This window comes from Semicossyphus pulcher, unplaced genomic scaffold, assembly GCF_022749685.1.
Source record: "Semicossyphus pulcher isolate SPU_LCO1_2020_fin unplaced genomic scaffold, fSemPul1.0.p SCAF_17, whole genome shotgun sequence".
Lineage (NCBI taxonomy): Eukaryota > Metazoa > Chordata > Actinopteri > Labriformes > Labridae > Semicossyphus > Semicossyphus pulcher.
Window position 1 is genome coordinate 20,135,013 of NW_027211681.1, and position 27,575 is coordinate 20,162,587.

General features: G+C 43.1%; 1 protein-coding gene across 1 annotated transcript in view; it reads right to left on the reverse strand.

The window, feature by feature from the left end:
• Positions 1–27,575, reverse strand: part of cacna1hb (calcium channel, voltage-dependent, T type, alpha 1H subunit b) — a 56,504-nt gene that overhangs the window by 12,781 nt on the left and 16,148 nt on the right. Inside the window, exons 6-24 of the mRNA XM_069665263.1 lie at positions 25,478–25,790; positions 25,274–25,366; positions 24,597–25,176; positions 20,236–20,612; positions 16,238–16,389; positions 15,568–15,753; positions 15,178–15,295; positions 13,571–13,726; positions 12,756–12,843; positions 9,801–9,991; positions 6,903–7,214; positions 6,348–6,448; positions 5,939–6,062; positions 4,665–4,733; positions 4,296–4,480; positions 4,079–4,205; positions 1,388–1,513; positions 1,142–1,231; positions 509–701 (exon numbers count right to left, since the gene is read on the reverse strand). Of these exons, the coding sequence (XP_069521364.1) occupies positions 509–701; positions 1,142–1,231; positions 1,388–1,513; positions 4,079–4,205; positions 4,296–4,480; positions 4,665–4,733; positions 5,939–6,062; positions 6,348–6,448; positions 6,903–7,214; positions 9,801–9,991; positions 12,756–12,843; positions 13,571–13,726; positions 15,178–15,295; positions 15,568–15,753; positions 16,238–16,389; positions 20,236–20,612; positions 24,597–25,176; positions 25,274–25,366; positions 25,478–25,790 (3,581 nt within the window). The remainder of the gene's footprint in view (positions 1–508; positions 702–1,141; positions 1,232–1,387; positions 1,514–4,078; positions 4,206–4,295; positions 4,481–4,664; positions 4,734–5,938; positions 6,063–6,347; positions 6,449–6,902; positions 7,215–9,800; positions 9,992–12,755; positions 12,844–13,570; positions 13,727–15,177; positions 15,296–15,567; positions 15,754–16,237; positions 16,390–20,235; positions 20,613–24,596; positions 25,177–25,273; positions 25,367–25,477; positions 25,791–27,575) is intronic.

Consider the following 27,575-nt stretch of genomic DNA (forward strand, 5'->3'; position numbering starts at 1 on the left):
CGATTAATGTGAGGAGGGATGCACGGACTTTACAGCAGATTGAACCTGTATGAGGCAGATTGAATTTAAGAAGAGAAAACATGTTAACTAAAATGTAAAGACTTTTTATTAAAACTAGACTAAAACTATTAAAAATTACTAACATGTGGCTAAAACTAAAGACTAAGACTTAATCTAAAATAGCTGCCAAAATGAACACAGATTAAAAGTAAATTTTACACCTCAGAGACGAGGACTGCTCCAGGGGAAGAAGACCTGATTTGAAAGATTGCAAAGCGAAAAGCAGCGAATCAGAGGTTCAGCCTGAATTGACCACACTGGGAGGGATGCTGAACAGAAGCAGATACCTGCAGTCAGGTTTCAAAATCTCTTGTCACCTAAGAAAGCCTTCCTTAGTGTGAAAGCTATAATAGCAGCATATTAACACATACGGGTTTACGTCCACATACTTTTGGCCATATGCTCTACATGTCTTGCTACCCCTCCCCTTCCCCTCCTTTTCTCTCACTTCTTCTCCTTTTCTCCAACCGCCTCTGACGTTTCTCCTCCCTGATCCGCGCCTCCTCCTCCTCCTGCTGCTGCCGACACTTGTGAAAGTTCTCCACCACCACACCCACGAACATGTTGAGCACAAAGAAGCTGACGATGAGGAGGAAGGAGATGAAAAACAGCAGCATCCAAGGGTTGTTGTTTCTTATTGGCTGCGGAGGGAGCCGAGGTGGAGAGGGGTAAAAAATAGAGGAGGAAGAGAGGAGAAAAGGTAGCGCGGGGACAAAAATGAAAAAAAAAAGCAGGACCAAAGAATGACGACAGGGGGTGAGGAGGGGTGGAGAGGAAGAACAGGAGAGAGCATAAACAAGAAGACAATGTAAATCCTGAGTCAGCAGTGAGGCAGCAAGCACTGTCAACTCAAATCTATTTATCTGTCTGCCTTTTTCTTTCCTCACAGCTCCCCTCTCCCCTGAAATATTTCCCCTTTCTGCTTTAAAAAAAGCTCAAATTGTGCCTGAAAGTGAGAATAAACAGAACAAAACAGTGTGAAATACAATAAACACTGGCTGAACTGTCTCCCTGTTATTCCTCTTTCGCTTCCCAACACCCTCCTCTCTTCCTCTCTGTGTGTGTGTGTGTGTCTGTTCACCTGCTGGTCCACTCCGACAGCATCCAGGCCGTCATACATGATGCTGACCCAGCCGTCTTTACATGACAGCACAAAGAGTGACATCAGCGCCTGGAAGAGTGAGACACACATTAATCAGTGTCACGCTGTCCGTCATTTTGTCAGAACATGTGTCAGAGCAGTCCTGGATGTGTGAGTGTGTGTGTGTGTGTGTGTGTGTGTGTGTGTGTGTGTGTGTGTGTGTGTGTGTGTGTGTGTGTGACAAACCTGCCCCAGGTTGTCAAAGTTGTACTTCCGTCGAGCCCAGCGGTGTCCCGCCTCTAGGCACTGTGTTTTGTTCGTGATGTTGCTCACATCGAGACCGTCACAGTAGAAGAACTTCCCTTTGAACAGCTGCACACACACACACACACACACACACACAGACACGTACTGTAACCTGAAGGTAAACAAAGCTTCACCGAGTGAGATGAGATGGATGTTTTGGTGTACAGTAAAATTGCCCTGTGAGCGCCTGCAGGCTTACTGTATGTTACAGCTCAGATATACGAGCACCATCTGGTCCAGCCTGCCTCACAGTCATTACAAGCGCTCAGCATGATGTGTTCTCATTAGGAGGCAATCCAGTGGTTGTGTGTTTTTGAAAAATATGTTGTTAATATTAGCTTCAGCAATTATCAGGCATCATTTCCTGCGCAATTAATGCAAGTATATTTGCATAAATGAAAACGAGCAGAGGGGGAGAGCTTACAGAAGCCCTTTACACAGAAAGACCTTAAAGTTAGTTCCCAACCTTTTTGCCTTGTGACCTCTTAAAAATGATGCAATGTGCATGTAAGTTCAGAAGAGTTCAACAGAAGAGGCAATGAACCTAAAAGAACCTTTCAGGATTTTCAAAAGATTTCATGGCCTTAGGAGGTGAAAGTATTCAGAATTTGACAAGAAAAAACTATCTAGCAATTACTTGTCAAAAAACACCTTTTATGGACCGTTCAGATTTATCTTCTGGGAGACACTGTTTACAGCACACTTATCTTACTGATCCCCCGTAAATTTTTATCTTTAAAGAGCAGCTCCAGTCATATTTTAAGACATATAAAATGCTCTGCTTGAAATAATAAATTGTGTTTCTGCAAAATACGTTTAATTACCTTAAAAATCCTCCCAAGGCATCTCCTCCTTCTCCCTCATTAAAAACTCCTGAATCTGCATAGGCCCCGCCCACTATGTGCTACGTTTCTCCTTTGGTAAAATTACAGCCGAAAACAAAACACGTCTCTGCCATCATTTAGTGGCAACTTGTTGAAACTTAGCGAGCTTGAAATGTAGTAATTAGTAACAGTCAAGTTAACGTTAGGAGTCAGTAGTGAGTTTGCAAGGATTACGATGATGGTTACAGCCGGCTTGCGCATCACCGAAGTGGTTGCCATAGGTTACACATAATGATACCCATAGCGTCACCCCGTCCATTAACAGGATTGGCTCCTTAGGTTTGTGACGTCACAAACCTGCCAATCTGAAAATGTGTTGTTCAGCCTGTCCTTGGTACACTGCAGTTTAAAAGCAGACAGGCCCAGCCATGGAGATGACTGCTTATGTTGTCCCTGATATGTCTTGATGCACATGAAGAACACCACATGGAGATGTTTACAAGGTTAAACACTTGATGTTCACTGGAAGGGGTCTTAAAACAGTATTTATAGGACAAAATAAAAGAGAAAAAAAGACCAGCAATGTATGACAAAAACTGTAATAAATCAAAATTGCACAAAAACCTCCAAGCTCCACCCGATCTTTGTTTTGGTTTGATTCTTGCACTTTGTTTGAGGTTTAAAAGTGCTCGAGGATGCAAAATAAATTTAGATCCAGATATAAATAAAAACGGTCATCACATTTCAGTCGAGGCAAAGCATCGAGGAAGGCTTCCCAAGTCCCTGATATGTCTTGTAGCACATTAAGAACACCACATGGAGATGTTTACAAGGTTAAACACTCGATGTTCACTGGAGGGGGTCTTAAAACAGTATTTATAGGACAAAATAGAAGAGAAAAAAAAGACCAGCAATGTACGACAAAAACTGTAATAAATCCATATTGAACAAAAACCTCCAGGCTCCACTCGATCTTTGTTTTGGTTTGATTCTTGCACTTTGTTTGAGCCCAAACTATCATGCTAAAGTAAATCATAACGGTTTAAAAGATGCAAAATAAATTTAGATCCAGATATAAATAAAAATGGTCATCACATTTCAGTCGAGGCAAAGCATCGAGGAAGGCTTCCCAAGTCCCTGATATGTCTTGTAGCACATGAAGAACACCACATGGAGATGTTTACAAGGTTAAACACTTTTCACTGGAGTAAGTCTTTAAGAGGTTAAACTATTCAAACTTTGAAGAGAAAAAACTATCTAGAAAAACACCTTTAATCGTCTGAGGACCCCTCAGATGTATCTTATGGGAGACACTGTTTACAGCATGCTTATCTTATTGATCCATGTAAAATTGGGCTTTGTTATCTTTATTACTAGAACACTATTTATTAGTTTTTCTAATAAACAGAAACTGATAAAAATTATCTGAAATGAAAACATTCCATTAATCCACTAATACAAAAATACATTTGAATTTAATTAAAAAATACATTCTCAGCACAATCCCTCCAGTTAAACCATTGTTTTTTTAATTACTTCCAGGGATTTCTGCCGCATAATCAGCAGCTCATTTGCATTTTCTCCCAATTTTTTCCCTTCACTTTTTATTACCTGAAGCATTTTCTGAGATTTGCCTCGTTTATTTTAAAGCCCGCTGAACACTGTCTTCTCGCAGCAGGAAAGACAACAAGCTTTGAATGTTTGGGCACATAATCCGGGTGAAACTAAGTATTTTCCCATGCAAAATAATGAGGCTTATCTTCAAACAACAGAGGATGAACGGGGACTTTACAGTATAAATGTTTACCTGGACTCCCAGAATTCCAAACACGATGAAAAACGCACAGCAGATGAGGACGATGTTCCCGATGGGTCTGAGAGATGTGATCAGAGTCTCCACCACCAGTTTGAGACCAGGAGCTCGACTTATCACCCTGCAGCACAAATACACACAGTCACACACACGCTGCACACCAGATTATATTAACAGAGTAAACACAAGACAAAATCTCCAGGTTTCCTACCTGAGCGGCCGCAGAGTACGGAGGAGACGAAGCACTCGGAGGATGCCTAAGATTCGATTACCACCTGCTGATGCGATGGAGACCAGGATGTCCACCAGGGACACAAACACCAAAACTCCATCTAAGATGTTCCAGCTGCTCTGCAGGTACACTCCCTTTCCAAAGTACAGGCCCATCGCTACCACCTTGACACGCACACACATAAAGACACACGCACAGCTCCAGCTAAATGACTGACATAATAATGTAATACGAGGTGTAAAATGAGACTAAAAGCAATTCTGATCCCCAACCAGGAGGAAAATTGGCCATTTTTGTAAGTAAGGAGAGAAAATGACTTTGGAGTAAAACGTGTCTTCTTATGGTTACCTTGATCATCATTTCACCCACGAAGATCACAGTGAAGATGTAATTGGACACGCTGAGGAACACGCGCTCCTGTCAAACACACATGCACACACATTCGTCAATTTAAAGGCTTCGTGTCGCCGCGGTTTCAGCTTTGATTCTGGACTCAAACCAACAGCGACGTGTTACATAATGAGCTGAAATAAATCCATTACCACTGTAGTAGAAACATAATAAAAAACATACTGAGAGCAGCACATGCTCTTATAATGACCCACGCTTACATCAGCAACAAGCAGATGAGCAAGTGAACAGCTTGTGTTTTGTTGGTGTGTGTGTCCTTCTAGCTTTGTGAGGACCGATGCACAGCTTTAAACCTTGACAGTGAGGTTTAAAGCTGCGTTTGTGCTGCTCCCAAGGTTTTTTAAAGACTGTTTGAGGTTTAAACTTGATTTTAGGGTCGAGGTTAGAGTCAGATTTTGTTTAGGTAAGGTACATCTATCTTACAGTGCTTAACATAAGGGAAATCAATCATAAAAACAACATTTAAAGGAGCAGTTCACCCCTGGAAAAAGCCACTGTCAGTCAAAGCTGGTGTTCTCTGTAATCGATAGAAGCAAAAATATTTGAAATTGGTGCCTGTGGAGAAAGTTGTACAAACAGCTCGTGGTTTCGCCCGTTCTACATTCCTACAACACCCAGTGTGCATTGCGCACCTCCCAGCGGCCCAGCGAGAAACGCTGGAGTGAAATACTACGTTTCGCTGCAGGCAATGGCTCAGAGCGGTACAGAATCTGAAATACAACGAGAATATACTGGTGGATGGTCTAAAAAAATCTTCAGGTCTGCAGTCTACATTTCAAACCTGACGATTTTGAACGAGGCCTGACATCAGAGGTGGGTGTCCTAGATTGAGGAAGTGTAGTTGAGCAAGCTCCCTGGCCTCCTGCGCCAGATGATGCATTTTACATAATCTGGCGGAGGTTTTCCAGGGACCATTGGAGAAGCGGATAGCGTGCTCCAAAAGGACAAAGCAAAATTGCATTTTTTTTCTATCATAATGGTATTAGCTCCCCATAATAGCATGATAGGACTGAGGTTGAAAATCGGCGAACTGGCCCTTTAAAATCAAAAGGGATGCGTACATATCAATAAAATAGATCAGACAACTCAAGAAACACAGGTTCGGTGTAAAATTACAACCATCAGGTTCAGTTAAAGGTCAGGGTTGGTGAAAGAAAGCATTGCATCATCGAGGGACCTCACAAGGATAGCAAAAAAACCAGGTGTGTTACCATGCTGTTAGGCTGTATGTCCGGTCTCTCCAGAGCGATGGTGATGCAATTCAGGAAGATGAAGAGGAGGATGACGTGATCAAACATCTTGTGACCTATGACCTTCTGACACCACAACCTGAACCTAAAGAGAGAGAGAGAAGGTCATCGGCTCCTCCTCCATCTTTGTTATGATTCTTACACTTGGGTGCATTTGTCAACATGATGTGTAACTTTTCACTCGGACAGTTTTAATTGATAAAAGTGAACATAGTGTTACTAAGCCTTAGCGGTATCCTTCACACCTTTACTGTGAATTATCGCACATGATGAAGCTTGAGCCACCTAGGCCACTCAGGAGGATATCAGGATGTTGCGTGTGTGTGTGTGTGTGTGTGTGTGTGTGTGTGTGTGTGTAGTGTGTATTTACTGATTGTGAGGAGCGAACAGATAGAGAGACCACTCTTCATGCTCCAGGCACCACTGAGGCTCATATGGCTCCAGTATCTTCTTCAGCTTCTTACATAAACTCTGCGAGAAACACACACACATTTGAATGTGACAATATGAGCACACATACAGGATGAAAGACACGATTACATAAGATTCACTACTTTAGTTTGTTACCTAAATAAAATAGAGAACCATGCAGAGCTGTTGTTTCGTGATTGTACATTAGATTTCACAGGTTTTTCAAACAATGTGGATTCCAGCCTGCTCATAATTGAAATTCCGCTCATTAGATATTTTCAGAGTTACATAAGTGTGTCTAAGGTCACTCAGATTTGAATTTATGCCTCGCAAGTTAATTAGCACAAGTTTTTGAACTTTTGCGCACGCCTAAACAAGTTCTTTTATTAACTTGTTTTAACTGGAAACAACCAGAGCGGGGGACCATTAAAAAGCCTTTTCCTCTTGACTTTAACATGAACCACTTTGATATCCATATTTCACATCTTGGCAAATGGAATACAAAGAGCCGCACCTCCTCCACCTCCTCCTCCTCCTGATCGCTGTGGTATTGTGTGGTCAGCGGCGCATCTTCGTAGCAGTGGTCGGGGAGATGATAGGTGGTGCCGTTGCAGTCGGTTTGGTGGAGCATGGGCACCTGCAGGTACTCCGGTTGGTCCAGGGACTGCTCCCTGCTGCTGGGGATGGAGCTCGTGTGCGTGTCGGACAGCAGGGACTCCATCTCCCCCGACTGGCTCTTCCTGTGGAGGCTGGGGGCTCGGCCAATGCTGGTCCAGCTGGAGCGGCGGCTCTCTGGACCGCTGTCCCACAGAGACTGGGAGGACAGCTGTGAACAGTAACAACCAGTTCCATTTCTGCAAACACAGATGTACTTTTCTCTATAATTCTTAAACTAAAAAGCCCACAATACCAGAGCTATTCTAATATAACTGAGAAAATACATCTTTCTCACCAAGACCTGTCCTGGGAATTCTTAAGACCCAACTAATCTCTTTTTACTGATTCTACATAGAAATGTAGAATCTGTAGGCAGGGATTTTAGGGATGGCAAGTGTTCTGGTTTCCGTTTGTAGTCCGAGTAATATTGACCAATCACGTATCAGCAGGCTGTGGCGTATGCAGGAAAAACAGTACGTAAGGAAGCGCGTACGTAAGGAATGTAATGCGCCGTTATGACATCCCCGCTCCCATCAGCATCACTTGACAATCATTTATTAATCTCTATAAACTGACTGCATCAGAAATGATTGACCTGACCTCCGTTCAACAAACGAGCATTTTAAAAGTAGTTCTCAATGCTATGGGAACGTTCCCTGCTAGCTGGGTAACCGTTGGCTACAGACGTCAGACTATAGCCGATGGGATCCGAGATTGCTTTTGAACAGATTAAAGGTACCCTGTAGATATTTTGCACTAGAAGTGGCGCTGTGGAGCAATGTTTTGAAGATTTATTTTTGCACTGTATTTTGTGCTCTACCTGCACATTACAATCAGGATCTGGATTTAGGCCTCTGTGTGTCATAAAATAATGATTCTTGGATATGAGCTGCATCAAAACAAACGCTTCTATTGTCTGTCTAGGCTGTTTAAACAAACGACAAGCGAGCGTTCCTCCTAATGACAAACTGTGCACAGGAAGAGGAGGGGGCAGGACATCGATGTGCAAATATCTTCAAACATCAAAGGATGTAAACAAATCCAACATGTTTTACAGACAGGAGGAGTAAAAGCTTTTTAGGAACAACAAAGTTGAAAAACACTGTGATTGCGCAGTGAAAAAAGATGTGCAGTGTACTATAAAAGAAACGCTGCAAATGAGTAACAATCACCTAAAATGACACATAAAAGCCAGGCAAACTTCAGTGGAAAATCCCCACCGCTAAGCACTCAAACATCCACAGCTGGAGAGAACAGCAACACTGACAGCAGCGTGCCACCAATTAACAGGCAGCGACAGTCGAAAAGAGCAGCAATGCGTGTGATTTTTCCCTGCACTGCACAGGTTACACTCTCTGTCACGCCTCGAAAACCACATTCTTCTCCTCCACCGTGTGATCGGAGCTGATAGTCTGTTGCCTGGATCCACTTGTGCATCAGACATATTCACATACAGACCAGAGGCTTGAGTCAATAGAAGAGATAACCAGTCAGACTCAATTAGGCTATGTACTAAATACTGCAGGACGGTGGCTTGGCATGTTTATATGGGTCAAACTCGGTTACGAGAACCAAGAGGACCCATTCAGACCTTTATACCTGCAGAGAAACGACCTTTGCACGGGCCTAGTTGATATATCGTCAGCTATTGTTTTTAGAGCATCTGACCTCAGCCAAAATGATTTCACTATCACCCAGTGTGATGACAACCCCAACTGGCATTCACCTCAATACATCTACATTTGTCTATCAATGAAAGGAGGGCGATGTGACTCAACAGATCAACAGTTGGAGTCAGTAACGTGCCAAGGAGAGGGAGCCATGTGCCAGCAGAAGCCCCCTTAACGAGACGGCTGCCAGCTACAAAATATTGGGCTTTGCAAATGATTCATGTGGAAGGAATCGTAATGTAAGTCATTTGTTAGGTCTTAGGAATACCCAGGACAGGTTCTGGTGAGAAACAGTGACTGTGAACACATAAAACGATGAATTAAAGGTGATATTAAAGTGGTAATCTCGAAGATCTCAGCGTTGTTCTCTTTAGCAGCCCCTATGGCGAAAAACTGTAATTGTGGGAGCACTCTTCCAATATATACAGATGTCAACGGTTGGCTCCGGGTCTAACGGTTGTAACTCTTGATTTTCCTCGCTGACGGTCGCTTTCCTTTTCAGACTGTTTGCTTCATCTGAGCGTCGAATTTGTTTCTTTTTCTTTGGATTTTCACTTATTGTTGAAGTTGTATCTGTAGTCATCCATCTTTGTTTGTTTGTTCAGCCATAGTAGATTACTGTTTACTCGCAACACTTGCAGAGACCAGAAAAGCAGCCGCTTAGCTCCGCCTACCCTCTCTGGCAGACCAACCACTGCTGGGTGATGGAAAACGTGTCAGTAACTGGGCGCCACAGACACCCAGTCTGTAATACTGCAAATGCAAAGGCTTTCATCAGTGGGCCATAGACTCAATCACCATTGTGTTGCCTCATTCAGTGATAGGAAGTGACTTAACAGACATTTATTTAAATGAAACTCTAAAATATTATCACTTTAACATGCATTTTTATAATTTATATTAAAATAGCTCTGGTATTTTAGGCTTTTAGTTTCAGAATACAGACATTAATCTTTCTAATCTCATTATCTCCTATTAATACATTATTTTTTAACATTCTCTGTCTGTCTGCTTCTCTAAATCAGGTTTATAACCGACACATAATGTGGGGATAATATTATTAAAAGCATGAGTCCGAGGCTCACCGTCATCCTCTGCTCGATGCTGTTGATGTCCATGGAAGCGGCACTCGCCCGGCGTGACTGGCTGGAGTTTATGGTGGGCGTGGCTGCGGTGTGCGTGATGACGGGCAGAGGAGGCTGAGGAGGAGGGGGCATGGAGGCTTTTGGGTTCAGGAGACCGTTGGGACTCAGCATCATGGCCTGGATCTTGAGCTCTGCAAACACAAACATCTTGTTAAAGTAATTTGAGTTTGTTGAAATGTTTTACTTTTTCTGTTGTCGTGGACGATATTTGTATTTCAGTCAGACGACTCACCTTTGTAATAGTCTGAAATGTTTTTTGCAGCAGCAGAACATGCAGAAATTTGTGTGATGAGATAATATCTTAAACCCCCCCTAGCCGGAGCCTGCAGGTGGATGCTGGGGTGGTGGTGGGGCTGAAAGTATGAGCGCAGTACTGGTGCAGGGCAGCAGTGGCCATGACAGAGCAGACCAGAAATCCTGCAGCTTAAATAAAGCGCCAAATTGGGAGGAAGTGTTTGTCAGGTGATTGTGGAGAATGACGCATGTCAAGTGTGAAATCAGTGCAGCTAGGGTTGCCTGCCTGAACTAGCTCGCAGGCGTCACTCAATTAATTATGATCTGGGCTGCAGCTTCCAGTAGAGGAGAGGCCATGATGACAGGAATTTTGTGTTTGGTAGTACAGGAACTTTCATTTTATAATTTATGGGTATGCACCAAGTTAGATACCAATATCTTTAGATTTTGTCATTAAAGAGAGGGTATCACGCTGTTTCTCATTTTAAGACATACAGTATATATAATGTTACAATGTTGGATGTCCAGACTAAACGTGGGTGAAGGTTCAAATCTGTAGGTAAAAGTATGTTGGAGTAATCCCCAGGCTTCTCAGCTCAGTCTGCAGGCTGCTGTGAACGCCAGGTTTCACACAGTTTTTTCTACACGCATTGTGACGCCACAAAGTGCAGCCTCAGCAGGCTTTAGAGAGCTGGCCAATCAGAAGAAAGTGGGCTTGTAGGGGCGAGGTTTCTTAAAGGGACAGAGCTGACTGAGTCGTTTCAGGCAGAGGCTGAATAAGGGCCTGCACAGAGTACCAGTGTGAGAAAAATGAGGAGTTTTTTTTAACTGTGAATTACCCTACTCCACAGATATCACAGAGTGGGGATGACACGCTGCAAAGGGCAGAGGGTGGGAGTTGAACCCGGGGCCGCCGCATTGAGGACTATAGCCTCTGTATGTGGTCGCCGACTTACCTGCCGAGCTAAACCGGCGCCCAAAATTGTAAGAATTTTTAAGCTCCTTCAAAATTGGTGAGGAGCTGGAAGAAGCTGCTGACCTACACTTCCAAAAATTGTAAACTATAGCTCCTTTTCCCTGCACGCTATGGCTTACCTGAGCTGGACTGGACTGTATCACCTTAGTCGAGGGTCCAAATGAGTTAAGCTGACTCTAAAGCTGACGTTAAAAAACTGCATACCACTGATTGGGAAGGGTGTGTGTTAGAATAATAGAGACCGAGCGGCTGAGAGTGACAGTAAATGTGAGCGTGGCAGAAGGAAAGGTTAGCAGTGATGTAACCTGTTTAACAGTAATTGTGAAGTATTGGCAACAGTTTGTCAGAGAATAAAGGTTGCAGCTTCTCAAGGGTGTCTTGTTTCCCAAATGGTTTTCATGTTGTCATATTCAGGCAGTTTAACGCGGCATTGCTTTATGACGATCAGATAAATAATCGTGCCTACATTGAAGGCACACTATAAAGAGTGGAAAATGAAGTAGAGAAAAACACCTGGTACAAAAAGTAACTAGATTTGAGTAGTACCATTCAGTGGAAACAAGGCATAAGTGCAATAAACAAATGTATACATAAGTAAAGTAGTTCCAAATTGACTCTTCACTAAGCCCCTCCCTTGAACAGCCACTGTCCAATCCTACGTTAGCAACCGCAACTAGGTGCGGGGAGGCCTGTCAAGCTTTCAGATCAAGGAGAAATGACGATGTGCTTATGGAATCTGCAAGTCCGACAGCAGATATCCTCAAAGTTTAGAGGGAGGGGAACCCGAAAACTCGAGAGGAGCGATGTCGGTCACGGATTAAAAATTGTGGAAGACAGTCAACTGGTCTCCGCTTGCGATCCTGTCTGGCCTTCGCTACCACCACCGATGATGTCGGCACAGCTTTTGTTTTACCGTCCCTTGGTTTGTGCCATCGTTGTGGCAAACTTGTACAGGATTTTGTTTGCCTTTCCTGTTGAGCCTTTAGGAGATCCTGTGTACGGATCAAGCCCACAATATGCGAGTAATATCCTGATGCGTCTTAATTTAGCAATGGGCTAAAACATATTAGATAATGAAAGTTATAGGGAGTCAAAACTAAACATTAGCTTAAAATAAAACAAGATATTGACTTACCCTGCTGTGCAAGAACACTGTTGTTCCTGTATATGATTGTCTTTAACGTGAATTGTCAAGACATGGAGTGCCTGACGGTTGCAAGCTTTTGCCTCGACACTCCGCTGACTATCGTCCTTTCTGACGACCTCTCTCTGATATTTGGGGACTATTTTTTCATAAATTTGCTATTATTACCCTTGGAACATCTCTCACTGTTATAGTTGAAAATGCCATAATATTTATATGCCAGTGTGAAAGCTTGACAGCCATAGCAACAGTAACCAAGGGGGGTGCAACTTAGCGAAGGGTCAATTGAGGCATGAGGCTGGTCTATAATCAGAGATGGATGTTTAGGCATTTTTAAAAATCATTCTGCTGTTTGTTTTCTGTCTCTGAAGTTTCTAAATGTTGTTCGATCATCTGACCGCTTTTGTTTCTATGTACTTATTTGTATTTATCACCACTAGCAAAGTTGAACAAATCAATAATAGCAGGCGCCAAGCTGTAATAAACCAAAGTGAACCTTTAGGGTGATTGAAGGTGAGTGTACATGTTTAAGAGTTTGTACCTGCAGCGTAGATCTCCCTCAACTTCTCCTCATCCTCGTAAGACAGAGACTGTCTCTCTTCATCTGTCTCAGATCTGTTGGCATCCCCCTAAAAACACACACACACAAACACAGCAACGGTATGACCACTATGATCATAATCTTCATCATCATCCGCGTCCTTTTCACACTGTCTGTTGACTGTTGTAAAAGTGAAAAATATGAGCTTTACCAGAGACTCAGAGACAAAGAGACGGGCGGAGGGGATCTCCAGTGTTCTCTAGTTGAGTTATGTGCATGGCTTTGGCAGCGATCTCCTGTAGTCACGCCAATAAAGCTTTACTGAATTTAATTAAAATTCACGCCAGAAAGATGGAGGCAGACGGCTTTGGCAAAGGGTATCTGTGTGTGAGTGTGTGTGTGATGGAGAGAGTGCGAAAGAGAGAGAGGGAGGGAGCAAGTGCTCTCTGATGCTGGAGATAAAAGATGAAAACTAAACAACAAAAGCTCACCAGCTGTGAATGGCAGGCGATATCAAACACATCCCACCCCTGGAGAGTAGTGTGTGCGTGTACGCGTGCGCGCGTGTATCAGCAAGAGAGGAAGATAGGGAGAAAGAGAGAAAAGAGGATAGAGAGAGATAGAGGAAGAGAGGACAACTGAGAAAAAGAGTGATGGATAAAGAGAGAGAGGGGAGCAGCCACACAGACAGGATGGTGGAGATTATTCTCTTGTAAGCAGCTTTGGTATCAACAGCACAACAGAGCTCAATTAGTCTCGTTCTCTCCTCCTCATTCTCTAAGTAGCTTGAATTAAAACTGCATCTTTGCCCTTACTTCGGCTTGAAAGCCCTCGACCAGAATGGCAACGAGCAGGTTGAAGAGGACGTAGTTGCCGAAGGTCATGAGGGCGACGAAATAGAGGGCAGCCAGCGGGGTGGTGGAGGCCATCCCGTTATAGAGCACGGCGTTCCAGTCCTCCTGGGTGAGGATCTGTGGATTGGAGATGTGGAGGACACAACGTCAAACATAACGAGGATCATACTGGACTCCAGAGAAGATCCTCTACAATGTAAGGGAAGGACCCGCAATGTTTGGAGTGATTTGGGAAGCCTTCCTCGACGCTTTACCTTGACTGAAAAGTGACGACCGTTATTGTTTATATTTGGATCTAAATTTATTCTGCATCCTGATGCTCTTCAAACCATTATGATTTACTTTTACGTGATTGTTTGGGCTAAAAAAAAGTGCAGGAACCAAAACAAAACAGAGATCGAGTGGAGCCTGGAGGTTATTGTGCTGGAATTTGGATTTATTCGTTTTTGTCGTACATTGCTGGTCTTTTCATTTCTTCTATTTTGTCCTATAAATACTGTTTTAAAGACCCCCTCCAGTGAAAATCAAGTGTTTAACCTTGTAAACATGCCCATGCGGTGTTCTTCATGTGCTACAAGACATATAAGGAACAACATCAGCAGTCATCTCCACGGCTGGGCCTGTCTGCTTTTAAACTGCAGTGTACCAAGGACAGGCTGAACAACACGTTTTCAGATTGGCAGGTTTGAGACGTCACAAACCTAAGGAGCCAATCCCGTTAATGGACGGGGTGACGCTATGCATATCATTATGTGTAACCTATGGCAACCACTTTAGCGATGAGCGAGCCAACTGTAACCGTCATCATAATTTTTGCAAACTCACTACTGACTACTAACGTTAACGTTACTACTACTAACATTTCAAGCTCAACAAGTTGCCACTAAACGATGGCAGAGACGTGTTTTGTTTTTGGCTGTAATTTTACGAAAGGAGAAACGCAGTACGTAGTGGGCGGGGCCTATGCAGATTGGGAAATGTATTATTTCAAGCAGAGCATTTTATATGTCTTAAAACATGACTGGAGCTGCTCTTTAAAATGTCGATACAGTTTATAAGCTTATATCTTCATCAGTTGATATGATTACATTTTCACCAATAAAAAAAATCATTACAAAAACCATAACGATGAACCAGAAATGTACCTGATGTTATAGGAAGTGGTTGGGAGTATAATAATAAAAATAACAGGAGCGTATTCCTCCTTTATTATCTCATTGTCAGCTGAACAGTAATGATGCTCATCAGTGTTAAATGAGCTCCTGCGGAGAGCGTGTTTCATTACTCTTCCTCCCCCTCCGCCTGCGTATCTCACCTGCCCACTGGGAGAGTTTTTATATTTTGTAGAAAAGTCAAGTGCAGCTCTTCCAAATTGGAGCAAATGAAATAATGTAGAAGATCATCAGCGCTAATACCAGTGACAGCAGCAGCTGCTGTTTGGATCTCATCCCAATTAAATTAAAAGCTTCATTCAACGGTAATTCATCAGCATTTCTCTAAATTAAATATTGCTGGTTGTTTATTAGTGTTTGCGTGCTCACACACATCTGTCATGACATTTCTCTGACCTGAAACACGGTGACGGTCGCCCACAGCAGAGAGTCAAAGTTCTTCCTGTCAGGTAGAGTGTCTCCACTGTTCTGCTGCAGACCGAATTTACAGCCGAACAGATGCATCCCCAAGATACTGCGACACCAAACACACACACACACACACGACAACAACAACAACAAAGAGAAAATACATTATAATTTAATATGGATACTGTGCAGGAATGAGCAGTGTTGCTGCCTGTGTGAATAATTGTGTTCGTTTTAGACGTGGAGTATGTTCTGCAACAGAGTAAGAAAAGGTCAGTTGTAATGATTATGACTTTTGTGAGGTATAATCAGTGTAATTACAGCAGTGAAAACAATTGGTCCGGCTGTGATTCACCTTCAAAGAAAGGAGGAAAATACCTGAATATGAATATAAAAAGCATCAGCAACATGCAGAACGTGGCCACATTGTCCATTGTCTTCATCAGCACCACCAGCTGCCTCCTCAGGGCCGGAAGGAACCGGACCAGCTTCAAAACTCTCAGCAGGCGGAAGGTACGCAGCACCGACAAGCCTCCCTCTGCCTCACCCACTATCTCCCACACGCTGAAACACACACACAAAGATAATAAACAGATCATGAAGAGAAAGTTAAAGCAACCAGGGAATAACTATGTTCTGAACCTCTGCTGTGTCTCCTCTGAAGTCAGCTTTAGTTTTACCCACAAAAGCTTCCGCTGCATGAGGTAAAAGTGCTAAATCATTTTCCATGTGGCCTGTGGCAACTGGAAAAAGGGAAATGGGTCAATGCTGTTTACAACTAACCAGCCAATAAAGAAGGTGAAAACAGCGTGCACAGGCGGGGTAAACAAGCAAAGCCTTCAAGTTCGGATACATAATTTAGCTTGTAGTACTACATAATGGAGTGAATACAAGCCCTCTGGACTGAAAGAGTCCGGCTAAATGGCCTCACTGCCAGAGCCAGCATCCCTGTGACAGTCAGAGATTGGAAGTGCAGTGCTTTTAGATGACAAGACGAGTATATATCAGCAGAATTCCCGTAAAATGACGGCTTTCATCAGAGCCTCACCTGATAATGACAATGACGCTGTCGAAGCCGTTGTAAGGGTTCTTGATGTAGCCGAAGAGCCCGAGAGCGAGGACCTTCAGCAGCATCTCCAGACTGAACAGACTCGTGAACACCATGTTGCTGATCTCCAAAACGTCTGTCAGCTCCTGCGGCTGAAGAGGAGAGAAAGGGAGCAGAGATTGGTGCACAGATATTGTAGAAGGAGAGAGAAATTAGGACGTATAAACACAGACAGATACCCTGGCAGTGAGACGCTCAGCAAAGTCAACATGTTAAGAATTTCAATAAATGCTACTCAAGGCTACAGTGTGGGTTTATGTGGATACAGTCTCAGAGAGAAGCTGCCGCAGGATGTGAAAGCAGGTGTGCCACTTCCCACAATCCTTTAGAGTAGAAGAAGTGATTGCACTTTTATTATTAAGACTACAGATATTTCTTAAAGCAGTCGTTTGTCAGACTGTTGACTCACTGAAGGAGGATCACAAATGACTTGAAGCGCATCCAAAATCCAGTTAATCCGAGGCACGATCCATTCATATGAAATGAGTTTTCCCACGTTATCAAGGCTATCACGACTCATTCAGACTGCAACACATTTTAATTTTGATTTAACACATTTTTTATCAAGGGAGGAAAGACAAAACTGTTAAAGAAAAAATGATTGCTCTCAGGTTCATTGACAAATCAGCGAAGTATGACTGGTACTTTCTATCAGCACAACAGGAGCTCATTTAAGGTTGATAATTGAATTTAACTCAGTTTGCTTTGCTTTTCATATTTTTCCCATTATTATTATTGTTTTTAACAACAAAGTCAGTCCCTCCAGGATTTCACGGGCATTGGGTGCGAGTTGCAATGTTTTGAGGCTTCTTTTTCTGTGCAACACATAACACATTTACTGTGAGCGACTGGGACTAACGCTCTAATAAAGCCATCTATCGGCTGAGGGAGCAGCTTGTCTTGTGACATCCCTTCTGGTCAATTTCAGTGTCAACATTCCAAATAAAATGTGTAGAAACTGAATTACAATAAAGTCAACAGCCATGAAATACTCATTTTGCCATACACGTGTACATTCAATGCTATCCATATGCGCAAAAGAGAATCTACGAGTTAATTAAAACATTTACGGTGGGGTCGCTCAGTCTACATGTTGAAGTGTCCTTGCGTAAGACACTGAACCCCAAATTGCTTCCGGTGGCTTGGCCATCAGTGTGTGGATGTGATGACTGATTGACAGTTGGGCTCTTTAGGTAGCGGCCTCTGCCATCAGTGTGTGAACGTGTGTGTGAATGGGTGAATGTGACATGTAGTGTAAAAAGCGCCTTGAGTGGTCGCAAGACTAGAAAAGCTCTATATAAAAGCAGTCCAGTTACACCATTCTACTCTTTATTTCAGACGCAGCAATATAAAACCATAAGAGATGGTGATTACATTCTCACTGTACAATGACTTTTTGAATTGTAACAGTTCATATTTTGAAGAAGTGAGTTTGGTGCAGGGTTATTAAAGTTAACGAAAACTAAAACTAAAACAAGCATTGAAAAAATAATTTTGTTAACTGAAATAAAAATAAAAACTACAATGAACAATGCAACACCAACTCTAAATAGAACTGCAGATAAAAGCAGCTTCGCTTTCGTCCTATTCTGTTTGATGAAAGAAACTGGCAGAATAAAAAGAACCTAGAATGAAGATGACACAGTAACAATGGTATAAACAATAATAAACAATGGTTTTGTAAATCAGATTTGATGTCATGAATTCTTTCATCCAATCTTTTCAGCTTCTATCAAGGCTTTCCTCATAATACCTGAAAAACTAACACAGGAACTAAATAAAAACTAAAGCTAGTCAATTCCTCAAAATAAAAATAAAAATAAAACTACTTTATGAACTCGTAAAACTAAAACTAAACTGAAATCAAAAAACAAACAGAAAGACTAAATGAAAATTTAAACCAAGGGAAATTTCTAAACTATAATAATAATGACCTAAATGAATTCAAACAAGATGAAATAAGATGATTGGACAAATTTGTAGAAAAGTTGCAGCAATTGGCCAAAATTGCAAGGTCAAGGAAAAGTTGCGGCAATTGGTTGAATTTCCGTGAATTTGCGGGACAGTTTTGCAACTTTGCAACTTCCTGGAGGGACGGCAAAGTATGTTAGAGCTGCAACCATTCATTGATTAGTTGACAACTGTCACATTTATCACCAACTGTTTTAATAAAAGATGAATCGGTTTAAGAAGAATGATAGTTAGCCTTACAGACTCTCACAGGAGAGCTGGTGCCATCAAGGCTTTATGCTTTGAAATGACAAACAAAACTTAAAGGGGGGGGGCGCTGGATTAGCTCAGTTGTTAGAGCAGGAGCCCCATTTAGAGGCTACAGTCCTCGTCGCACTGATCGCAGGCTTGACTCCCGGTCTGCCAATCATTTGGTGCATGTCGTCCCCCACTCTCTCCTCCTAACATCTCCTGTCTATCCTCAGCTGTCCTATCAATTAAAAACAAAAAGCCCAAAAAATAATCTTAAAAAAAAAAATTAAAGGGGGGGTATTATGCTAATTTCAAGCTTCATATTTCACTATGTGTTACCTGCAGAGTAGCTTAACATAATTTACAGTTAAAAAATCCTGTGCAGGCCCTCATACAGCCTCTGCCTGAAACGACTCAGTCAGCTCTGTCCCTTTAAGAAACCCCGCCCCTACAAGCCCACTTTCTTCTGATTGACCATCTCTCCGAAGCCTGCTGAGGCTGCACTTTGTGACGTCACAAACAGCAGCGTGTAGAAAAAACTGTGTGAAACCTGGCGTTCACAGCGGCCTGCACACTGAGCTGAGAGGCCTGGGGATTACTCCAACATACTTTTACCTACAGATCTGAACCTTCACCCACGTTTAGTCTGGACATCCAACATTGTAACATTATATATATGTCTTAAAACGTGAAATGATACCGCCTCTTTAACGAACAGTCCGCTGTCCGAGTATCCAAGGTCTGATATTTCTCTAGTTTATAATGAGACTATTGTGTTAAAAACACATCAAAGAGCTCCACCCTGCCATTGGATGACATTTCTTCTGTACAGAGAACAAAAAAATTGTGGCCTATTTCTCCCAAACTCAACAGACCAACAAAGCAGAGTAAACATGTAACTGTGTGTCTGAGCATGCTCAGTGTCATCTGCCTGACACAGCTACTCTCCAGAGATCAGAAAACAATTCCCTGAGGTGTTTCAGAATAAACTGCAGTGGCCATGTTTACTGAAATGAGGGAATGTTACCCAGTGGAGCTGCATGTTCTCTCTGTTTGCACTGAAAGGGTTTCATACGACTACAGAATTTCAACAGCACAGAGAGACATAACTGTATCGGGCCTTGGGAAAGTATTTGTATAGTGTTATACGTTCATACATTTTCATTGTTGGTTTTTGTCTTTTCAGATCATTTGTTGGTTAGAAAAAATGGATAAAACAGGTCCGTCCTTATCCTGAAGTCATACAAAAAGTTAAGGCCATCCAGATCTGTCATATTGTTCAGGAAATGGGCCAAATGAAATCTTCTCTCATCTCCCGCAGTCTCCCCTTGCCTTTCAGCCAATCACAAAGTCAGATCTTCCCTCCTCCTCCTCCTCCCCTTCCTCCTCACGTCTCCATTCGCTCCCGCTCGCTTCTCTCACTCTGCCCCGTCTCTACGCCGCTCACTCTCTCTCCTGTCCCAGGGTCACGCTTTAATTAACACTTCAGGTCTTATGAGTTTCTCTGTCTCCTGATACATGTGTGCGCACACCCACCCACACACACACACACACACACACGTCGTGATCCCATATGCCTGCTGCTGTAAGTGTTGATTGGAGGGTAAGTTCATTGACTCCACCGCACACAGTGATTAGCACATCCATTTTCAATCAAACTGTAGTCAAACAAACACACATAGAAATGCACGTACACACACAAAAACATGCAGCCTCTTACAAGAACACAAACATACCTGCTCGTGGTACTCAATGCCCATTGACAGTGTGTTAATAAGGATGGCAATCATGATTCCTCTGTTGAAGTATCTGCTGCCAACAATGAGATCCAGTTTAGTTCGGAGTCCCGCCCAGCAACGCTCCCACAGCCGCCTCTTTGGCTCCGACACCTGTGCATCACCGCGGCAGGGGCTGCTACAATGGCACGGGCTGCTACTATGACAGGGGCTGTTGCCAGGGCATGAGTTGCCGTACCGATGCTGCTGGTCTTCTGTCTGCTCATTAACATTTTCGCCGTCACCGAGTTGGTTGTAGTAGATGCAGTAGGGGCACGCTGGGGACTCCACTGGGACTTCACCTGGCAACGTTATAGCAGGATGTCCAGCACACCCACCTGCACAGACAGAGGGAGGAGGTGTTATAGAAAGGTAATACATGCACAAGAGGATGGTAGATTAGTTAATTCTGTATGTTGACATTCTGTCAAACAATATATATTGGCTGCTCGGTAGAGGAGAGCACCTTCATTTCATTTCTGGGAGACAAAATTCAATAACATGGAAGCAACTGTGCAGTTGGGATGCTTTTGTGCAGAGGGGGAGTTCTTTTATTAGAACAGGGATGTGTGGATCTCTCTGTGTGTGTGTGTGTGTGTGTGTGTGTGTGTGTGTGTGTGTGTGTGTGTGTGTAGGGGGGAAGGAGCGTGGAGTGAAGCGGGAGTAAGATTTCAGCGGAATTCATTAGCAGGCAGCTCGGGAGGAACGCTCCAATGACATAACAACAAATGCTAATCTTGCACGAGCAGTTCACTTGTCATCACAATTACAAGAAATTCATGTTTCAGGAGACTGATATAGTAAATCCAATCTGGTCGTTCTGTGGTGTGTGTCTATAGATAATGTGGGCTGCAAGGAAACTTTCAGTAGTCAGACTTGAGAGAAGAAAATGGCTCTGCATTATATATGCATAAAACACACTGATTTTCAGCGTTTGGGCCCAGGATCCCCCGTGCATGTAACGGCATACTGAATAATTTCTACCCAACTTTTTGTCCAAGGGAAGCGTCCCATCTGCAATTATAATTTGTTACTGAATTGTATTAAAATGTGTCTTTTCTCTGTTATTTAACCGATTTTACACATCAAGGTTGTTTCGTCATCATTGGGAGCGCTACCGAGTCTGAGGAAACAGTTTCAGTCCTCTGAGACCAGAGGAGCTCTTTAGAGTCGGACAAAATTTGTGCCAGACAGATATATCAGACAAGTCGATATTGTGGGCCTGATATGGGCCAATTACAGAGATATAATTATCGACGTTTGTGTTTTCCCATGTATGCTGAAATTAAAACGTTCTTTCACAGAACTTTCACAGAACATGTAATGCAGAAAACAATGTTTGAGGTGATTGAGAAATGGTGTCATCACATATTTTCTATTACTCAGACTATGGAGTTTGAGTGCGCTCAGACTCCTGTCTCCTGTCCGGTCTGTTTCGTTGTTAAAAAAGCATTTCCTGTTTTATTTTGTTATTTACTCCCTTTTGATGTTCTTCGCCTTTATGTGTTTTTCTGCTTGTTTGATTATTGCCCTGCCCTAACTCTTTTTACCTGCCCAATGATTGTCTCACCTGTGCCTGATTAGTCTCACCTCTGTGTATTTAGTCTTCGAAATGGCATAATATATACTACATACTACATACTGCATACTGTGTTCAGCGGTAGCATGTAGTACGGGACTGTTCAAATTTATTTTGCAGTATGCAACGCCAGGCGCCGGTTTTTGGCTGACCGCCGGGGTCGGCCCTAATCACAGGTCTGTATGTGACTGACTGAGTAACTGACTGACTGACTGAGTGACGGTACTTTCAAAGCCGTACAGAGAGTGAGTTGCGACATCGCACTGGCAGATTATGGAGCATATTGGACTTCCACTGACGTGACTCTCTGTCTATACGGCTCTGGATACTTTGTTCGGGGAGTAGGCGGGGCTGCTGCTCCTCTGCTGCTCGTCCGCTGTCCTCACCTACGTCCGCAGCGCGCACCTGCTTTCAAACACGTTGTCATCGGCCACACACATTGCCCAAAGAAGCGCACATTGACCTGATGCGGTCAGCCACATACTAGGTTTTGACCTAGGCTGTGTTCAAAATGCCGTACTTTATACTACATACTACATGCTACATACTGCATACTGCGTTTGGCGGCAGTGTGTAGTATGGAGGAGCTTCTCAAATTCATTTTGCAGTATGCTGCCAGCTGCCAGCTTCCGATTATGCACAAAAGCAAACCGCCGCTTCTTTATCTACAGCGCTCTCTTCTTTATCTACAGCTCCCCCTTCTGCTGGAATGCTGCTACTGTCCGCTATTTTAACTGTCGCTGTGACGTTCCAGCACTTTTCATTGTGGGATACAGTAGGTGAGGTAGGCTGGTCCGATGCATACTGGAGATTTTCTCAGGACGACATCCGGGAATTTTTGGCATGCTGCACATTTTTCTTTTGTTTGCACACTGCATACTACATACTACATTTTGGCCATCAGTACGTATTGCTGATATAGCACGGCATTTCAAACACAGCACTAGTCTTGTTGGTTTTGGAAAGCGGAAGTAAACAATAACCCGCCAAAAGCAAACTGCTTCTTCTTTAACTATAGCGCCCCCTTCTGCTCTTCAGGAATGCTGCTGCCATTTGTGTGCAACACATTTAGCAGAGCATCACAGCTGAGCCAAAGCTGGTCCGCACATTAATTTGTTGACAATGTATAATAAGGTCAAACATTCTTTGATAAAAGTTATTTGTTTAATAATCAGTACACATTCCACATAGAAAATGTCTGTTGTCATTTCAGCTAAAAAATTGGTATTGGTATTAGTCAAAAATCTGGTGAATATGCTCCCTGACAAAATCGTAGTGATATCATCAGGGTCTTGCTTTGTTTGGCTTAGAGATTACACATGTTTAATGGCAGACCTGCATAACAAAGCAGGGCTGTGAAGTTTGCAAGACGTGTTTTTGGAGCATGGCCCATTACAGGGATTTTAGAGTCAGGATATCTTGCTGTTTGCAGCCATAATTTGACCATCCATTTCCAGTTTCTCTGAAGTAAGTGCCCAATTTGATGGAAGTGCAATTTTATCGAGTACCCTTTAAACCCTTCACATCTGGGAAATCAACACCTTAAAATCCTCCAGGACCAACCTGGAGCTGTTAGAGAAAGTTTGAGGCATTTTATACGTTATAAGTGAAAAAAGGTGTGTGGTTTATCCACAGTAACTTGACTTTGTCCCTGACAGGAGGTACTGATGCTCAATATTTTTAATTGTATAATGCTTTGTGGTAATCCCCATGTGGAAACTGTGCACATTCTTCCCACGAGTAAAAGATTTCAATCAAGGTCGTTGTCGCACGTGATGCAAAGAATAAAGGAAAAGATCTTCAAAGATCTGCAAGTCGTTTTCATGAGTAATCACTTTCCTAACTTCCACATCGTCTCCTGTCTGCCCTCAGACTTCAGGGAATCAAGAATCTTACACAGAGGAGGAGATCTGGACAGAACGTGAGGTCACAGAGGAATGTCTCGAAACACCTCCACTTGAAGGCCTCAAAAAAGTGAATTTAGAGTTATGCTCTATTTAACATACTTGTCTTTTGAAATGAGGAATGAAAACATCTGTCACATATTTTGTTTATGAGTGTGCATCTGTTGTAAATGTGCCTTTTCTGTATTTCAAACATCAAATCCCCCATTCTCCATATTTACAGTCCACAAAGGCCATGGGACTATAATCCCCAGGTGTGATCTTATATAAGGATATACAGATGCGTTGCTTTGGGGGTAATTATCTGGATGTATAAAACAGCAGTGCTTTTGCTATCTGTGTTTTCTTGTAGACCTGATCAAGGTCTATGACTGAAAGCTTGTCAAAGTAATAAGAAAATGTGCAGACTCGAGCCCTCTGAAGCTTCTTTTTCTTATCATAATGCTTTCAGCACAAAAAACTAAATTAAATTCACCTCTGCTGTGTCAGAGGCGGCAGAAGTCTGTGATCTGCATGTCTAAATGTGACTGAGGGTAAGTGGGAAAAGCGTTCCTTTGTAACTTGGATGAGCAGAACCTCAAAGATGGATTTCTGAAAGGGATGAACAAAAAGACAGAAAGGGAATTTACCCAAATCACTCTGACAAACAGAAGCACATCCAGGCTTTTTTCATGTGAGAATCAACACTGCTAACAATGCTACCATTCAGGGGCCCTGCGCTCATCTCTGCCAAGGGCCTCTAAATCTGTGCATCCACCTCTGCAAGGCTCAGGTTGGCAAGCTCTGACCTTGAGAGCACATACACTCACACTCACACTCACACGCCCCCTCGTTCTCACCATGCTCCGCCACCAGCTGAGGCAGTCTGTTGACGGTCTCCGTGGCAACCGGCCTCTTCTGGTCCTGCCCCTTTGCATCCAGGTGACTGAAGAGAGGCGCGATGAAGGGATAATTAAAACCGCTCCCTCCATTACTGACGGCGGGCTCAGACTGCGGCAGCTGAGGCTGCTGATGATGCTGCTGATGATGATGATAAAGCTGATGCAGGTGAGACAGGTCGTTGGGGGCGTGGCCCGAGTGCCGGTGGGCGAGTCCGTTCATTTCTCCGACTCCGCTCCCTCTGGCGGATCCTACGCCTCTGTCTCTCTTGCATACGCACACGCAGTGTAAGTGTGTGCGTTTCTTTGCGTAGTAGCGGGACAACCGCCGCCACGCCTTGCGGCCCAGGTGAGCCACGTAGCGGATGATCTCCTCGTAGCAGCTTCCCGGTTGGCTGTCGCTAGCGAGAGTGGAAGCTGATTGGTGGAGCTGGCGAGCTCGCTGCTCCGATTTCATTAAGGCGTGTTCTCTCTGCTTGGTTTCAGAAAACTGGGTTGCTATTACGACCAGGCACAGGTTGATCATGAAGAAGGAGCCCACCTGGTCATGACAACACGTTTATTACTCAGAGTACAGTTTGTCGTCTAGCAGTGATGCAAGAAACTTCAAGTGTGCGCATGTGTGTGTGTGTACTTACAATAATGAGGAAGATGAAGTAGATGAAGTTGTAGAAAGAGTGTGCATCCATAACGTAGTACATGATGTCTACCCAGCCTTCTAGAGTTATTACCTGTATGAAATCACATAAGTAAACACACATAAACCACAGTGATGTCTGATGTGTGTGCATCACTCATCGATTAAACGTGTAGCCGTGCACACAAATCCTTCAAATGTGTACCTGAAAAATGGCGATCCATGCATATCCAATGTTATCAAAATTAATAGCTCCTTTGTGTGGGTTTACGTCCCCGGCCCGACACTCGTTGTAATACTGGAACCAGTTTACACACGACACCGGCTGATCCACCGTAGGTCCGATCTCTGGAGGGGCCTCCTCGGCACCCAGGAAGCAGGAATTCCCGGCTACACGGCGGCGAGGCACGTCGGAGCACCGAAGCATCCCGTTTTCTCTGTCCATCGAGCAGATGAAGGGGTGGTCATCGGTGCCGTCTGGCCGATAGTAGCCACTCAGGAAGGAAATGTTATATCTCCTGGAGAGGAAGGGTAAAAGTTGAATAAAAAAACAATTAATTCAATGAACTACAGATGAATAAAACTAAGTGCTATTGAGTCACCAAACCTCGAGTCTCGAGTCCCCAGTGTTCAAGTGTGAGTCGAGTCTGAGTCACCAAAGAAGAATACGAGTCGAGTGCGAGTCGTGTCCCCATTACCTGAGTCCGAGTCAAGTCCTCAAGGTTTAATTATGTTAAATGCTCCTAAGCTGAGCTTTTACTGTCTATAATCTGTGAGTCCATGTTTATACTGAACCCAGGTCTTAGAGGGAGTGATATTGTTAAAACACAGAGTCAAATTATCAATAAATGATTATAAATGACGTTGAGCAGCTTTCCAGGTAATTTCTTTTTTGTGTATTTATCTATGAATGTCTTCTTCAACTATTTACTTTAAAAGATTAGAGAAGCTGTTTGTGTCTGTTTCCATGTGTGCAGTAATGTCACTGCAGTAAATATGGTGGGACATTTAAGAAGTAAAACTACAAACTGTTTTAAAGTCTTATAAACTGACTGGACAGATGAAACTCCAGAGAGAACTGAATTAACTTTTAGTATCTGAAATAAAACTTTGAAGACAGATCTGATGGAGCTCAGGATTTATAAGTTTCACTCCAAACTATTTCACTGTAACATTGACTGACTGAGGGACCTTTTGCATGTGTAGAAAACACATTTTGTTTAATTGAACAAATTGAATGCAGCGCTGTGCATCGTGCGTAAACGCGCACCGCGCCAGGGAGACTCAGTCATCGTTTCTGTGGCGGTGCGATCACTGCAGGTGTCTAATAAACTCTAAAATACCCGAAAAATACCTTTTAACCCAAATATTACTTTTTAAAACCCCATTAGCCCAATCCACAGTGACATGACCGTGCATAATCCGTGCATCACCACAACACACCCAATGCTACATACACATATCTATAAAGTTACAGTGTGACAGTAACGTAGCGGTACATTAAACTTTGGTTCAATTAACATCACACCTCATCCAAGTATGTGTATATTCTTTTTGTGCAGTTCCACTCCAAAATATCCAGGTAGTTTTCTAACTGTACTTTGCTGTACAATCTTTGAAAGCAAAACGCACGACACATGGCGCCTCTTTAGGCATCCTGGCAGGAACAAGGCGGCGAGTGAACGCGCATGCAGATGAACACACGTGCCAGCTCTGGCTCGGAACTAAATTAAAAAACAATAAAACATTTCTTTCTGATCAATGAAAAGGTCAGAGTCCTCCTCCCCATCTTCAAAATCTGAATGCTGTCTATGCGCGAGTCAGAGTCCAAGTCTGAGTCATCAGTGCTCGAGTCCAAGTCGAGTCACGAGGCCTGAAAATCAGGCCCCGAGTCTGTTTCAGCTCTCGAGCTCTTCTGACTCTTCTTTCACAAAGAGCTGGACTCTGTAGTTTTTAGTCATTTCACAAACAGTTGTAAATATTGTATTTGTTCTGGACTGTTTCAGCCAGGACATTTGGTGTGCTAGTGGGTACTTAGAACAGCAGGGTCTGTGACTCAAAATAAACTAAAGCGGCCATGTTAATTCAAACGAAGGGACATGAGAGCCTCTGGTGTGTTTTTAATCGTTTTTGGACAACATCGCAGCTCCCTGGCACAGAGGAATATCAGGCTTTGGCTGCAAAAGAGAATTTAGTTCGTTGAATTAATTCATTGTTTGTTTTATTCCTTACTAGGGATTTGTTGAAATGAAGAAAAATACAGAATATATTTCTATGAACTGCAAAAACAAAACAAGAAAGGA